The following is a 15,499-nucleotide window of genomic DNA, read 5'->3' as shown; positions in this document are numbered from 1 at the left end:
TTACCCAGATTTTTTCCTTTTTAATTCTCTCCTTCCTTGACAAGGCACATTTATTGAAAAAACCAGCCTTATAACATCTTTATCTGTAAAAGCTGTGGTTTTTTGGTAACCCCCAAAGTAACTTGGATCAAATCCTGCTCTGAAAAGCCACAGCAGGGAAGGATTCAGACCAAGGCTATTAAATGGGAGCTAAAAAGGTTCCTGCAGACAGTTTTTCACAACTGTGCTCTCATAGATGTTCATACAGAGCATTTAAAGGCAGAATATTGCACTGAGGAGATGCAGAAACACCACAAAGCACATGGTGTGAAAATATCTTATTATCATCCTCCAAACTTCATTATTAGTTCAAAACCCAGCTAAAGCTGGTTCAGGTTTTCTGGTGAAGGTTTCTCTTGAAGTTTTGATCATGTAATTCCAGAAAAGATAAAGATAAAATATGTCATTGAAAGACAATCCCTGTTCTAGAAATCAAACAGAATAATCCAAATTACACAAGGGAAGCCCCAGTATGAAAATACACCTTGGTGCTCATGTTTGGGTTTTTTGGGAGCAAGCACAGGCAATTCATCTGGCAAATCATGGTGGGTTTTTTTTTTTCTTAAAGTAAAATCATACAAATTCATATTAATAAATTCATTTGATTCCACATATTCCTCACCCAAATTTCTTAGTTTATACTGCCACTGCAGTTTAAAAGGAACAGTTAACAAATACCACCTGCTGAGGAGGCTATTCTGTAAATAAACCAGCATCCTTTTATTGCCCAGAAATCAAACACCCAGCAGCTGTCACTGAGCTGCTGGGTCAGTTCAGCTCCCAGCAGCCACAGATGGGAGCTGGGATTATTCAAACTGCCTTGAATGGGTCTGCACTGCACAGACCTAAATCAGAGCACTTGTTCCTGCCTCTGATTTCCAAATCCAGCTGGTAACTCCACCAGACAGAGCTGGTTTAAGAATTCCAGATGAAAATAACTGCAATTTCTGTTTTGACTACAGGATAAAGCACAATGGAAGAAAATATTTGTATTTCTTGTGCTTGATTACACAAAACATTTCCCCGTGCAGCTCGCTGGCTCCTCCAGCTCCATTGTTTGCCAGGGAAAAAAAAAAACAACAAACCAGGGTTTGTGAAAAACTACTGAGGTTGTGATTTATTGAGAGAAGGCTAGAAAATAGCCTGGGTAAAATTCCACATCTGAAACTCAGCTCAGCCCCAGCCCTGAGCAGGAGATCCAAGCAAAATGTTGGTGCTGCATGGGAATATAACAACATTAATATTTTGTATCTCAGGTTTGAATATTTGCAGAAGTCACCAGAATGTGCCTGACTACTCCTGCCCTAATATAAACTTGATGAGCTTTGCTTTGCTGCTCTGACACTGATTTATCTTCCAATTACTAAGCACATATTGAGCAAATGGATGCAACAGCTCTGAAAAAAGCTCTGGTAAAACTGAGCTCCTCCATCCTTTTAAGCCAAGGATGAGAGCCTCTCCTACAACAGCCATAAAATTCAAACTGAACAAGACCAATAAAAAATAATAAATTAGGAGGTCAGGAAGAGATTACCTCAAATAGCAAAATTTAAAAAAAAAATCAGTGCTTCCTATTATCACTTAAAGTTCAAACTCAGGTCATTTGAAGAGCTGAAATAGCCTTCAGGTAAAGATGTCTTCAAAGCCTCTTTAGAGAACTGATTGGGAACCTCAGCAGTGCCTGTCTGGGGTTAAATCCTCCTAAATCTGGGATTAGTGACCTGCTGCAAACAGGGATGCTCCCCTTGCTGCCTCAGTGGCCCGGGGGGCTCTGGCAGCAGCAGCAGGAATTTGGGAGGGACCAAAGGATCCCCATTCCCTGCCTGAGAAAGGAGGTGGGAGAATCCTGGAATCTAAAGGAGGCTCAACAACCAGACCCAAATCCACACAGCATTTACCACTGACTTTTTAAATACTCTGATTTTCTCTCCTTGTCCTTAAGGAACTGCCAAAGGTTTTATCTTCTACTTACTCAAAAGGGAAAAAAGAATAAGGAAATACTCTGATTTTCTCTTTTTGTCCTTAAGGAACTGCCAAAGGTTTTATCTTCTACTTTATTTAGAAGAAGAAAAAAGAAAAAAAGAGAGATGAGTGATCTAAGCAATAGACCCAGTGAGTCAGAGGCAGAAAATTTCTGTTCTTGAAAAGGATGCTGCAGTGCCTAGGGCAAAGAGTCTGCACAGCTCAGACCTGCCTTATTGCACAGAAATCCTCTCTGTGGCATTGCTCAAAGGTGATCCCTGCCCTTTGTTTCACACCACGACATTCCATCCCTGATAGCCCAGAGCACTCTCCAGAACCCTGCAGCAACAAATCACATTTGCATCAAAGCAAAGATGGTGTGAAGGCACCAAAGAAAAATTATTTTTACTTCTATTTGAATTTTTAGGTTTTTTTACTATTATTTTTGGCTTAGAGATGGGTTAATTGAGAGGTGATTTTAAAAGTTTTATTTTATTTTTAGTTTTATGAGAAGGGTGAGATAATACAGATGTTATCATTTGTGTCATTACAATTGAAGTTGACTATTTTTTAATTATGAAACACTCTAAGTGTTTCTTGGTTTATTAGTTTTTTGTCACACTATGTTGCAGTTGTTTTAAAGTTAATAAGTTAAAACTACTTGTTTTTGTGGGTCTCACTACAATGTATTTTTTATAGTTTTATTTCTCTAAAGTATCAAGAGAAATTTTTTTCTAGTTCTATTTTTCTTTTAACAATATTTGTTCCATTTTATGGTATTTCTAAGTTAGTGTTCCCACTGCTTCCTGCTTCCACTTCTGAGTAAAAGGGATTTCATCTGTGTGAAAGCTGCAGAAAACACACATTTATTGCAGTTACTGTGCAATCCTGAAACCAAACCCATTTCTGACAATCTGCTCCAAAAGCTGAGTGACTTCCAAGAAGCACAACGTGAACCTTTCATCCACCTTTAAAACTGCAGCTTCCCACAACAGGGAGCTTCTTCCTGGAGAATTTCTAATTCCTCTCCATCCCCAAACTCAGCTGGAATCAATACCTGCCAAGCAGGAACAGCAGGAAAGGTGTTCCACCAGTCAATTAAACTGCTTTTTTATCCTTTCCCCTTATGGAGGCTCCCAGAAATCACTGCCACACCTGACAGCCTCATGCTGTGTCTCTTTTTATTTTCTTTTTTTTTTTATTTCCTTTTTTTATCAGCTGCTTGTTATGCTGAAGATCCTTATTCTGAAGATCCTCATTCCTGAAGATCCTTATCCCTCAAGATCCTCATTCCTGAAATCTTTATTTCCGAAGATCCTTTTTCCTGAAGATCCTTTTTCCTGAAGATCCTTTTTCCTGAAGATTTTCATTCCTGAAGATCCTTATTCTGCAGATTCTTATTCCTGAAGATTCTTATTCCTGAAGATCTTTATTCTGAAGGTCCTTATTCTTGAAGATCCTTATTCTGAAGATCCTTATTCATTGCTGACACACATCAGAATTCACACAGTATTCATCAGAATACTGCTGATTTTATAAAGATTTGCTATCAGGCACTATGTCTAGAGTTGTTTTTGTCAAATAAAGTTAATTCGTAGCACATTTTCTCCAAGCACTAAACCAGCCACACTCACAGAAAAATTTAAAATTAAAAAGGTGAAAGAATTTAGGGGAAAAAAAAAAAAAAAGCAAACAACCCAATCCCAGCACAGCCAAGCCTTGCAAGGGAAAATTGCTCCATTTCCATCTTCCACCACTCAGAAAAAAGGAACAAATTCTGCAGAGGGTGAGTCCTGGGGAGAAATTACCTTGAAATCTGCTTTTTATCCAGGCCAGCATCCCAGCTGCTCGTGGGGAGGGTCAGGTCCTTCCTGCCCAAAATATTTCCCACTGCAGGGTTGGGAATGCCCAGCACAGGGCAGAAAATTGGGGTTGCTTGTGGGAAATGGCTTTGTAGAAAATTCTTCAAGTTTGATAGAAGTTTTTTATAAAGTGTATTTATATTTATATTTTGAGATAAAAAATACTGATTTAGAAATGCCATAGGATAGGAAAGACATTGCTGAGAGAAATGGAACCAGAAACAATTTTCAAAAGGTGGCCTTGCAAATAAAACTAAATATTTTTGAGAAATAGAACTATAGAAGATGCATTACCCCCTGAGGGGTAATTTTAGATTATTAAGGCATTTACAGCATGGTGTGCTTAAAGCTGATAGGCCAAGAAATGCTTCTAATATATTGTAATTAGGAAATAGTTGGATTCTGATTGTGGTGGTGTGAATTATAACATCTGTATTGTCTCACCCTTCACATGAGACTGAAAATGGAACAAAAGTTTTTCAAACACCTCTCAGCTGCCCCATCTCTGAGTCAGAAAAGGATTTAATCCAACAATTACTCTGCAGCAGTGCCTTTTTTATTTTTAATTTCAATGTGAGTAAAATGATGTACCTTAAAGCTCAAATAAAAGACAAAAGCAGGCATCCCTGAGTAACTAACTTGGAGATAACTCTGTTATTAATAGAAAGAGCAAAAAACCCCTCATGTCTATTTTTACAGAGATGTGTATTTTTATAGATACACCAAATTGTGAAGCTCATTTCACAGTAGGATCTGGCTGGCTTCTCGTATTAACACTCAGAAATTTAACATATTAAGCTCCAGAAACAGTTATCTGGTGGATAAATACAAATCTCAGAGCTCAGAGGGGAGATTCTCCGGCCAGCAAAATCCTTCCTCTGCCAGGAATTCTGGCTCAACCAAGGCTGGCACCAGCCTGGCAAAATCAGCTCCAGGCAGAGCTTCCCACATGGCAGGAAAAGCAGCTGCAAATCCCACAGCACTGCCTTGAGCACAGAAATTACACTTCTCATTCCACAGATGGATGCAAGGCACACTGATAGTTTCAAAGGCAGGCAAAAAAAAAAAGGAAAAAAATAAAGAAAATCAATGACAGAGATAAAACTGATTTCTTATTCCTTCTCCTGAAGGCAAGAGGATTTTACATGATTCATCTTCATGCCCGCTTTAGGAAATGCAAATAAAAGTATTGGTGAGACTATTTTTGAATTCTTCCTCAGGACAGAAGAACAGATTTCCCATGTTTTGGAGGAGCATGAAATTACAGATGCTGTTCCACAGGCATCAGTGCAGCAATCACCACCAAAAAAATTAATATGCAGAGCAGGAGTAAGTGAGAAAGTGCTGCTCTTCAGTGAATAGACCCCCAGAATAAATCAACAATTTGGGAGTGCAAGATCCCTGTGGCCTGAGAATAGCAAATAACAAAGCAAGTCTGAGAAATTATTGAATTGTGGGGGAGCTGAGGAAGAGAAAAACCAGAGCAGAAATCATCCTTTTGTCACCTTAGAAAAACACTCTGCAGATTTCTGTTTGCTGCCTTTTTTCTCAAGCAGCTTCAGAAAACCTAACCAAACCTGACATTATTCTGTGGAAAAAAACCTTTTAAAAGCCAATCAGCAAAACTTGAGTATTGCATGATATATTTACATTAAATTCTTTAAAAATCACACAGATATATACTAGTTAGGTTCTAAATTACTGCTGGGTTATTTTGAACAAACTTGGGGTGCACTCAATAGGTTTTAGAGAACCTTAAGATGGAATTGAACCCCATAATCAGAATTATTCTATAGAAAAAAACTTTTTGGTCATAAAACCCAAAAGAAAACCCAGAAAACCCAGAAAAAAACCCGAGCACTGCCCCATATATTCACATTAAATTCCATATAAATCACACAGATACAGAAGTTAAATTCTACTGGGTTATTCTGCACACCCCTGGGGTGCACCCAGCAGGTTTTGGAGAACCTTAGGATGGAACTGAGCCCCATAAATCAGAATTCTTCTATAGAACAAACCTTTTAAAACTAATCAGCAAAAATTGAGCACTGCCTGATATATTTACACTAAATTCTTTATAAGTCACACAGATACAGAAGTTAGACTCTACTGGGTTACTTTGCACACACTTGGGATGCACTCAGCAGGTTTTGGAGAGCCCTAGGATGGAACTGAGCCCCATAAATCAGAATTATAAAACAAACCTTTTGGTCATAAAACCCAAAAGAAAACCCAGAAAAAAAACGAGCACCACCCAATATATTCACATTAAATTCCATATAAATCATACAGATACAGAAGTTAAATTCTGCAGGGTTATTCTGCACCCCCTGGGGTGCTCCCAGCAGGTTTTTGGAGAGCCCCAGGATGGGAGTAACCCCAGAAATGTGCTGAGGATGAGGAGGATGAGGAGGATGAGGAGGACTCACGGCTGGGAGTGAGCGGTCTCGTAGCGCTCGAAGGAGTGGGACAGGTCGTGCTTGTTGTTCATGTAGCACTGGGTGCACAGGTCGTAGTCAAAGCACATTTTGCATTTCCACCTCATGCCTCGGATCCCGTGCTTCTTGCAGCAGTCACAGATGATGTTGGGGTGACGGACACCTGGGGGAGCAAAAGGGAATGGGAGATGCACAGAAATTCCAGAGAAAATCGAGTTTTTAGAAGCACCCTTCCAGCAGGAGTGCCGTGGGGCAGGAGGTGGCCGTGCCAGAGGCTGTGCCCACTGTGCTCACCGATCTGGGCGTTGTCATAGAGCAGCAGGTCGTAGGCTCCCTGGAAGCCCGTGCGGTAGTTGGTTCTGTTGCCCTGATCCCACTGCACCACCACGGTCTTGTCGGGCGTGGTGGGGCTGCCCGTGCGGCCGATCTCCACCACGGTGCCCACGTTGCCCTCGCCGCTGTCCTGGCTGCCCCACTTCCAGTCCACGCCACGGACTACCCTCATCCCGACCTGCATGCTGGCATGGGGGTCCGGCTCCATGGATCTGCAGAGCAAACCCTAAAACTGCTCCTCCACAGAGCTCTCGGAGACGATCAGCAGCAGCATGGTCAGCACACCTGGAAATACAACAGGAATTTAGGTGGTGCCACTGCACACTTCACATTTCCCCCCCTCAAAATGATCTGCAAGAAAAAGCCTGACCTGATGAGGAGATAAATCTGTTTTATTCCCAACTGGGATTCTCACAGCTTAAGCACTGATGGGGGTGATATAAAAACTAACCAGGCTTCCAAGGCTCACCAGCATCTGCAATAATATCCAAAAACTCCTTCCAGAGAGTTGTGCATGAGGGAAGAGAACGGGGCTAAGAGTCTACAAAATTCCAGTACCAGCCCTTGATTCCAAACTCAAGAATAAGCCCAGAGACACAACAGCAGCAGAGTAAAGAAAATTGAAAGAAATTACCAAGAAAACACCAGCAGCAGGATTTTAGCAATAAAAGTGAATCTCAGCCCATCTTTCAGGAAGTCTCACATGCATCTCATGTTAGTACAGCACTGTTGAGTTTCACTTGCCCTTCAAGTCAGTTTTGGTTTTCATTTGAGGATACAGGAAGTTTTAAAACCCAAAAGAAGTGTTTGCCTGTTTTCCCCAAGTAAGGGCAGTTTTTCAAACATGGCCAATGTCAGACTAATTTCAGTCTTTTCCTGTTATTTTTCCATGAGCTACAGCAGGAACAGGGCAGGGCTGGTGCTCCACCTGCAATAAACCCAGCAGATTTAGTGCTGGGATCAGTGAGACAGGGACAGCCCTCCCAGCTGTTGCCATGACAATGGGTACATGAGGTGAACACCACACAGATGCAGCACATCCTCAGCTCTGAATTAAATCAGATTCTTAAATCAAACAGATTCTCAAATCCTTGTTTCCCTCTTTACCAGCACAAGACAGACAAGAGGAATGTGGCTTTCAATATGCAGAGCCTGGAAAAAAATCTCCTGTAGCATCCTTGGGCATCCCTGGGTCTCCCTCTCCCTCCTGAGCTACCCTTAACACCCAGATTTTTTCAAATATTCAATAAAAAGGCCCAAGAGGATGCCAAGGGATGAAAAATGCAGCTGGCACAAAGTGCCACGACACAGAGGGTGGGGAGCTGCTCCAGCTGAGGGGATGTGCTCAGCCCCAGCAGCAGGAGCAGCTCTGGGCCCTGGGATGTGCTGTGAACGCTCCCACCCAGCAAGAAAAACATCTGCAACCACCAAACCCTAAAAATAAACCCATCCTCCAGCCAAACATCCCCTTTTGAACGCATGGAGGAGTGGGTTGATGCAAAACCACGTTTCCAGCGTGCAGCGTGAGCCTGATCTCTGCTCAGCTTCAGCATCTCTGCAGCTTCAGCCTCTCCCTCTCCCCACTGCTGTGACATCCAGACACCTGGCACAGCAGAACAGCATCAAAGCCAGCTGTCCTTGTGCACTTCACATCATCCAACCTTCTCATCAGCACTAAAACTTGCCCTGGGGGACTCTTTTGTTTGCTTTTGTGGGGGTGATGTAACACTGCTGAGCTGGAGGTGCATCGGTGTTTACTGTCTTGATGAGAGCAGGAATTATCAAAGAATTATCAAAGAATATCCTTGTTCGTGAGATTTTCCCTCTTCCTCCAGATCAGAGATGAATAAAATGGAATATTTATTGCTTCAACTAAGAGGCAGAACTGCTTTTTTTTTAAGGCTGCTATGAACCAGTCAAGCAGAGAAAACAAATGGGAACATCCAACAATGCAAAATAAAGCACAATTCAATTATTGTGACAGGGCTTTTCCCTAAAAAGAACCACCCCACCACCCTTTCCTGTTTCATCCAAGGGAACCGGGGGTGGGTACCAACAGTGGGAAAAGGAATTTCATGCTTAGGGAAGGAAGCAACAAATTCCACAGGGTACTGGATGGGGATAAAGGGTCACTTCCCAGGAATGAATGAACCACCACAGGCTTAGAACTCTCAGTATTCCAAAGAAAGCAATGCCAGCTCCTGCAATTATTGATGAAAGAACATTCCAGGCTGTCCCACAAACCCATAAAACCCTCCAGCATAAAGGAGGATAATCTCTCCCTGTGGGAAATGGATTTGTAGGGAATTCTCCAAGCCTGACAGAAGGCTCACACATCTGTGTGCAAACCCTGAGATAAGAAATGCTGATTTAGAAATGCCATGGGATAGGACAGATATTGCTGAGGGAGAAATGGAACCAGAAATAAGTTTGAAAGGATGGCCTTGCAAATAAGACTGGGAATTTTGGAGAAATGGAACTGTGAAAGATGCATTGGAGTAGGAGCCACGAGGGGTAATTTTAGATTATTAACTTTAAGGCATTCACAGCATGGTGTGGCTAAAGCTGACAGGCCAAGAAACATTTATAATTAGGAAATAGTTGGCTTCTGATTGTTGTGAATTATAACATCTGTATTGTCTCACCCTTCACATGAGACTGAAAATAGAATAAAAGTTTTTCAAACACCTCTCAGCTGCCCCATCTCTGGGTCAGAAAAGGGCTTAATCCAACACCTCTCCACCTGGCTGGCTGATCTGAGGATGCCGTCCTAAGGTGAATATTCCATTTTCCACACAAGAAGGCACCAAGTGCATGCTGCACTCCCATCTCCTCCTCAGGGGAGATGCAGAACAGGAGGAAAGGTTTATTCAAAACCTTCAGGAGATGAATTACGGCGCTCCTGTGGTCTGAGCCTTGCCAGAGCAGCATTATTGACCTCCTAAGTGGAAATGTTTCACTCACTGAAGCAAATACTCCTCCCTTGATGCTGCCTGGGCTGTAATTATTCCTGGTAGAGCTGCCAGAAATGAATCAGAGAGAAAACATCAGTTTCCCATGGGAATTTCAAGGAACCATGAAGGAATAATCCATTATAAGAAGAGCAAATTTCTGAATCCTCCTCTAACATTCTGACCTTGCCTGCTCTGACACAGCCTAGATGTAATCTCTCAGTTTTAGGAAATCCCACTAAAACTTAACTGGAAAACAGGGAAATACTCCAGCTTTCAGCTCACAAAATTTTAGCTCCAATAATTGTGGCAACTTTCTGCCAATATTCAAATATTTCAGCCCAATTTCCACCTCATGGGAGGCAAAGGTTGCTGCTGGTGTGGCCCCACAGCAAACAGAACCCAGTTCTGTAAGCAGCTGACAAAAATCAGTGCCTGGAACCTGGTGATCACATTATTTGAACAGCATGGTAAACAGAGGATGTGTTTAAAAGAAAAAAAAAAAAAAGAAAAAAGCTTTTTTTTCTTCCCACACATATTTTGCAGTTTGAATTGCCTTGAGGTGAACTGCTCCATTTTACAGAGATTTGCCCATGCAGGAGATACTTCCTCAGGCAACTGCAAATCACACACTTCTCCAAAATTCCCAACTTCCCCAAGTGATCACTCCCCAAATCAGCCAGCATTACATTTTGAAAATAACACCACTGTCCATTTCTTACCCTTTTCATTCTCTTTGACTCTTCCAGTGCCATTAAATAAAGTCTCATCAAGCCATTAGAAATGTAGATTGATCAGCTACCACCACTGTAAAGCTTCAAGATTTAATTTTGCATATCTTCACATCAAGAATATCAAAATAATTTTGGTGCACTGGCTGAATTAAGCCAGCTCATTGAATTAAAACCTGCTGGGTTTTAGCCCTTTCTCCACTACTCCTGTGAGCATTTCCCTACAGAAATAAGGCTCAGCAGGGTTTTTCCCCTTTCCTGACACAAATTTCACAGCTCAACGCTCCATCAAATATTGATCCTTACCTGCAAGCCAGAAATAAATACTTTTGTGCTCTTTAATAACACAACCAGGATCAAATACCTCTGCTCAAGGCTTTCAGCTGCTAAGTTTATTACTAAGATTAGCATTCATGCCAAAATCCTGAAATTCACACAAATATAGTTACTGTTAGATGAAAACAGAGCAGAAAACCAGCAAAACACACAGAAAATTAATATTTTTGACCCACCATCACTTGGACAGTGCCTTGCAGCAGGGAAGCTGTGGCTGCCCCATCCCTGGAAATGTCCAAGGCCTTGGAGGAACTGGGGTAGTGCAAAGAGGATGGGTTTAAATGCCCCTTCCAAACCAAAGCAGTCTGGAATTCCATGAGATTCCCCTGCAAAGCCACAAGGCCTCAATGACACTTTTCTTCCTTTCTCCTAGTGCAGACAGGAATTTTGTTTCATCTAAAATTTTGCAAAATGCCATCACCAGCACAGGGGAGGGAGGCAGAGAGGAGCAGATGCTGCTTTTGTGGCTTAAATACCAACAGCAGAGAAATGAAGGAATTTTACTGATAAAATCAGTTTGAGATGAAATAAAAAAAAAAAAAAATCAGATGTGGGGCAGCTGCCACTGGGAGGTGAAATCATTTCCAGGGCCCAAACCTCACGTGCTCCCAGAATATATTTAACTGCATTACATAAACAGAATAAAGCAGGTGATTAATAGGCCTTTGCTCAGGGATTAATATCTTGTCATTCCAGCATGAGAGCAGGCACAGGCACATCCTGAAACACAAGGGAGGAAATGCTAAAAATAACCAGCCAGTCTCAGTCCCCACCGAGCATTTTATCTCTGCAATCAACACTTGGCCTTTACAAATGCCAGCCCATTGATCAGTTTTGCCCAAACTGAATTCTCCATTTCATTTTACACTGGTTGTGTTCTGACACTGAGTTGTTTCTTTCCCTTTCAGCAATATTTGAGTGGTTTTCACTCTGTTTTTCCATCTAGTCCTTCACCTTGTTAAAGAATGTAGGTGTAAAGGAAGCACCAGCAAATTTATGTGCAAACTCTTCATTCCAGCATTCAGGTTTCCTAAAAAATGGACATCAACCTCAGAATAAATTACCTAAATAAATGACCTTCCACCTGAAGGTGGAAGAAGTTAGAGAGAAGTCACACATCGTAAATTTTGGGTTCGTTGTGTGTGAGTATGGCAGGAGCCAAAAGCTGCAGTGGACACAAAACCTGCACTGAGCTGGCCTGGAACCTTCAATTTAACTCAAATTTCACCCCCACCCCGTGATGACCACAGGCACGGAAAAGTGAACCTGCTCCAAAAACGTAACACTGATCTGAACAAAATCCAAACTGGCTTTGCCTCACTGAGAGCTGTGGACCAAAAAGGGCTTTTTGTGAGCAGTGAGTAACAAAATTAATTAAACAGAAAGTGGCAGTGATCACCCAGGAGCAAAGGCACAGCAAAGTGTTTTTCATTAATCAGCCCCCTGATAACTGCAGGACTAAACCACGAAATGAACTTGGATTGCACAATGGTCAATATTTGCTTTAAAACACTGAAATGCAAACAGCACCTTTAGGAAACAGCACCATGAACCACAAATAACCAGCTGGCACACCAGAAGCTGTGGCACACCACAGGGCACTGGGTTTGGCTGGGATTCCCTTCATTTCCTTCTCTGCTCTGATTTTGTGACCAAAGCAGTGCTGACAGCACTGGGGGCTTTGAGCTGGGGCTGAACAATCCAAGCCTCTTCTGGTTTTCCCACTGAAGATGCACAGGAATTTGGGATGAAGCAGCCCAAGTGACCACAGGTGCTCAGCAAAAAAAGAAAATGGGGGAAGAAATAGGAAAGGGGAATGTTTGGAGTCTCTCTGCCTCCCCAAGAAATCCTTGCACCTGAGGAATTCCTTAATTTCACCTTTCCAGCCCTGTTCCCTGTCCCACTGGAGCTGCCTGCCAGGGTTAACCCACCCCACACAGAAAAATGGAATATCTCCTGCCAGCTCAAAATCAACATTTCTACATCAGCATCAATCAAACCCTACAAAAGCACAAGTTCCCTCTACCAGCTCCTACTCCACAGGAAAACTTCAGGCTTCAAATTGCTGAGATCAGTGCTCGTGTGCCCAGTGGAGAATTAAAAGTGATTACAAGTTCACACTGGGCACCTCGTGGATCTCTCTTATTCCATCCCATGAGATAATTGCTCATGAGCCCGATGAAATTTCCTTCTGGCTTCTGATGAACTGTGTTCTTTCCAGGAGGGAGAAAAAACAGCTCCAGCCATTTGCTTTAATTGGAGCTGACAGTTTGCAGATTTGAGCCTAGAGCCTTGAAAAAGCTCAGCAGCTGATGAGAATCCACTTTTTCCTCAATAGCAGATCTCAGAGTTAAACTCCCATTGCTTTACAATAACAACAAATACTCCCTGCCCACACACACAACCACTAGGTAATGTTCAAGGAAAAAAAAAGCAACTATTTGCTAAGTTTGAATGAAGGTCTTTGCATAGTAAAAAATGGGAGAATGGTATTTAAATTTTTCCGTGGAAGATCTCTGGGGAAAATAAACAAAACCTCAATATTATTGCATTGAGTGACTCTTCTCCATTTCCTGCCAGGAATCACCATCACTTTTCTGGCCTTTGGCACTAAGAAGTCAACAATCAACCACCTGCATCCCTTTTTTCTGTGCCCAGAACAGTGACAAAAGCCACAATATTAAAAAACAAAACAAAAACCTTTAATAAAGTCAAATACAACCCACCCAAGGCAGCTGGAAAATCTCCACTGCTCTAAGAACAAGCTTAACAGATCCATCAGGAAGGGTTTCAGTGTACTTTAGCATGCCTTGTGGAAAAGGATGGACTAGGTGGCCTCAGCAAAATCCCTTCCAGAACTATTTTCAATCATCTAGAAATAGAGGATCAGACAGAAACATATTCCAGCAGTGAGAAATCTGTCTTGGCAGTGGATTTCAGCTGTGCTCTTCCTTGACATTGCTCTAATATATTTCTCAGAGGCAAGACCATCTGGCCCAGAGCTGATGGTGTGGAGCCCTGGTAAAGCTCAGGTCTGCGTCTCTCTCACATCAGCTATCAACTCCTATTTACCACTAAAAGCTGAGTTCTAGCATTTAAAAGTTCATAAAACCCCAGTCGAATGACATGATTGCCTTGCCTGTCCATAATGTCAGTAAGGGTCCCCAAAAGTTATTCAAAAATCAAAATGCTGATTTATTGCAGGAGTGAAAAATTAAGAGAATTAAGAGACGGTTGATGTCCTGAGAGGTGGTTGAGTAGTGGGGCTGAGGAAACAGAGCTGTGGCTCACAGGTATTTAGACTCTGGGACCCTCAGCACTGGTGGTACAAAGTGATTTACAAATCCTCTGAGTTAAGAACACAAATTTTCCTCCTCCTCTAATTGTCCCAAAAGAAAAGCAGCTCCTTCAGCCTGGCATGAGGGAGCTGGAGCATAAAACCTGCTGGATCCCTGATGAGCCTTGATAGCTCATCCTACCAACTTGAGATTCCCCTTCAGGCTCCCAGAACGGTCAGCACTGCACTCCTGCCTGCTTTCAGCCTGCAACTTGCCCTTTCTATGCTCTGAAAGCACAGAAGTCAGAAAAAAGCTCAGATCAAAAGGTTTAAGTCTAATCTCTCCTGACACGCCTTTGGCCAGGCAGGCGTGTGGGAGCAGAACAAAGCGAGGAGGAGCTCTTGCCTTCCTTACTCAGCCAAGGCTTGAGGAGCAGCACGTCCATCAGTTCACTCCAGTCTGTGCATTTTACAAGTCCAGATGTTTTCTTTGGGGGCTCTGGAGGATCCAAAAGCACCTGGGATGGGAAATGGAGCCTGAGGTACACGTGGGATGGTGGCAGAGCCAGGAACAAAGCTCACACATCCCAGCTCCAAGTTCTGCTCTCCACAGCCTGGTCACAGGAAAAGGAGGTTTCAACCCCTGATCCAGCATGCATCCCTAATTCCCTTGGGATTTCATCAGGGAATGTGCCTCAAGGTCTAAGATCAATCAACAGAATATCCTGCCAGCACATCAGTGGAACTACACTGATTCCATAATCCGCAGACTTTTTCTGTGTTCCTGGAAATTTCAAACACTACCACAGAGGGAAAAGAATTATTCAAATTCTGCAAGTCTCCCAAGAAACAACAGACTCCACTTTCTCTTTGTTTAAGGAGAATTTAATGATCTCTCTCCCATCAGAGCTTCCAGGGAGAGTGTATGGAAAGGTGAGAGAGCACTGCATTCCAATTCTGGCCACTCCAAAAACACCCTTGACAAGCCATGAATTAGAATTCCTGAAAAACAACCAGAACTCAAAGAGGACTCTCCAATCTACCCCTAGAAAACAGCAACTGAAGGGAAAGGGCAGGATCAGAGCTGCTGTGAGTGGCACAGCCCCGAATCCTGCCTGAGCCCAGCAGCACTCCTGGAGCAGAGATGAAGAGCAAAGCAAACAGATTTGATGGGAACAGGCAGGGACAACACAACCTCAGAGAGCTGAACTAGGCTGGAGAAAGCCTTCAACTCCAGAGAAACCACCAGGACCAGCCTCTGTGAGCAGCAAAATCAAACCTGTACCAACACCAGGCAGGAGATGAGCTCGTTTCTGAGGCAGCAGCCACAGCTCTGAGCATTCTGTGCTGCTGGAGCCACCCACTTCCACATCAAGGCAGCTGAAAAAGCCATGGACATCCCTCTTCCCAAGAAAAAGGGAAGGAGACAACTGCAACCACCACACTTACAGTACTCCCACAGTTTTTTTGCAGTTTCCCAGACATTTGACAAAGTTTTAGTGGAAAAGGCATCCCAGTTCTTCCAAACAATCCCAGCAGTGCCCATTGCAGACCAAAGCAGGAGAAT

General features: G+C 42.7%; 1 protein-coding gene across 3 annotated transcripts in view; it reads right to left on the bottom strand.

Moving 5' to 3' along the window:
- The window catches only part of MIB2 (MIB E3 ubiquitin protein ligase 2), a 44,594-nt gene that overhangs the window by 26,091 nt on the left and 3,004 nt on the right, over positions 1–15,499 (bottom strand). For all 3 annotated transcript variants that reach the window (XM_072917348.1, XM_030289134.4, XM_030289135.4), the window contains exons 2-3: positions 6,599–6,922; positions 6,296–6,467 (exon numbers count right to left, since the gene is read on the bottom strand). In XM_072917348.1, the coding sequence (XP_072773449.1) occupies positions 6,296–6,467; positions 6,599–6,845 (419 nt within the window). In that variant the 5' untranslated portion in view covers positions 6,846–6,922. The remainder of the gene's footprint in view (positions 1–6,295; positions 6,468–6,598; positions 6,923–15,499) is intronic.

This window comes from Taeniopygia guttata, chromosome 21, assembly GCF_048771995.1.
Source record: "Taeniopygia guttata chromosome 21, bTaeGut7.mat, whole genome shotgun sequence".
Classification (NCBI taxonomy): domain Eukaryota; kingdom Metazoa; phylum Chordata; class Aves; order Passeriformes; family Estrildidae; genus Taeniopygia; species Taeniopygia guttata.
Note: the sequence above shows the minus strand (reverse complement) of the source record. Positions and strands in the feature narration are given on the sequence as shown.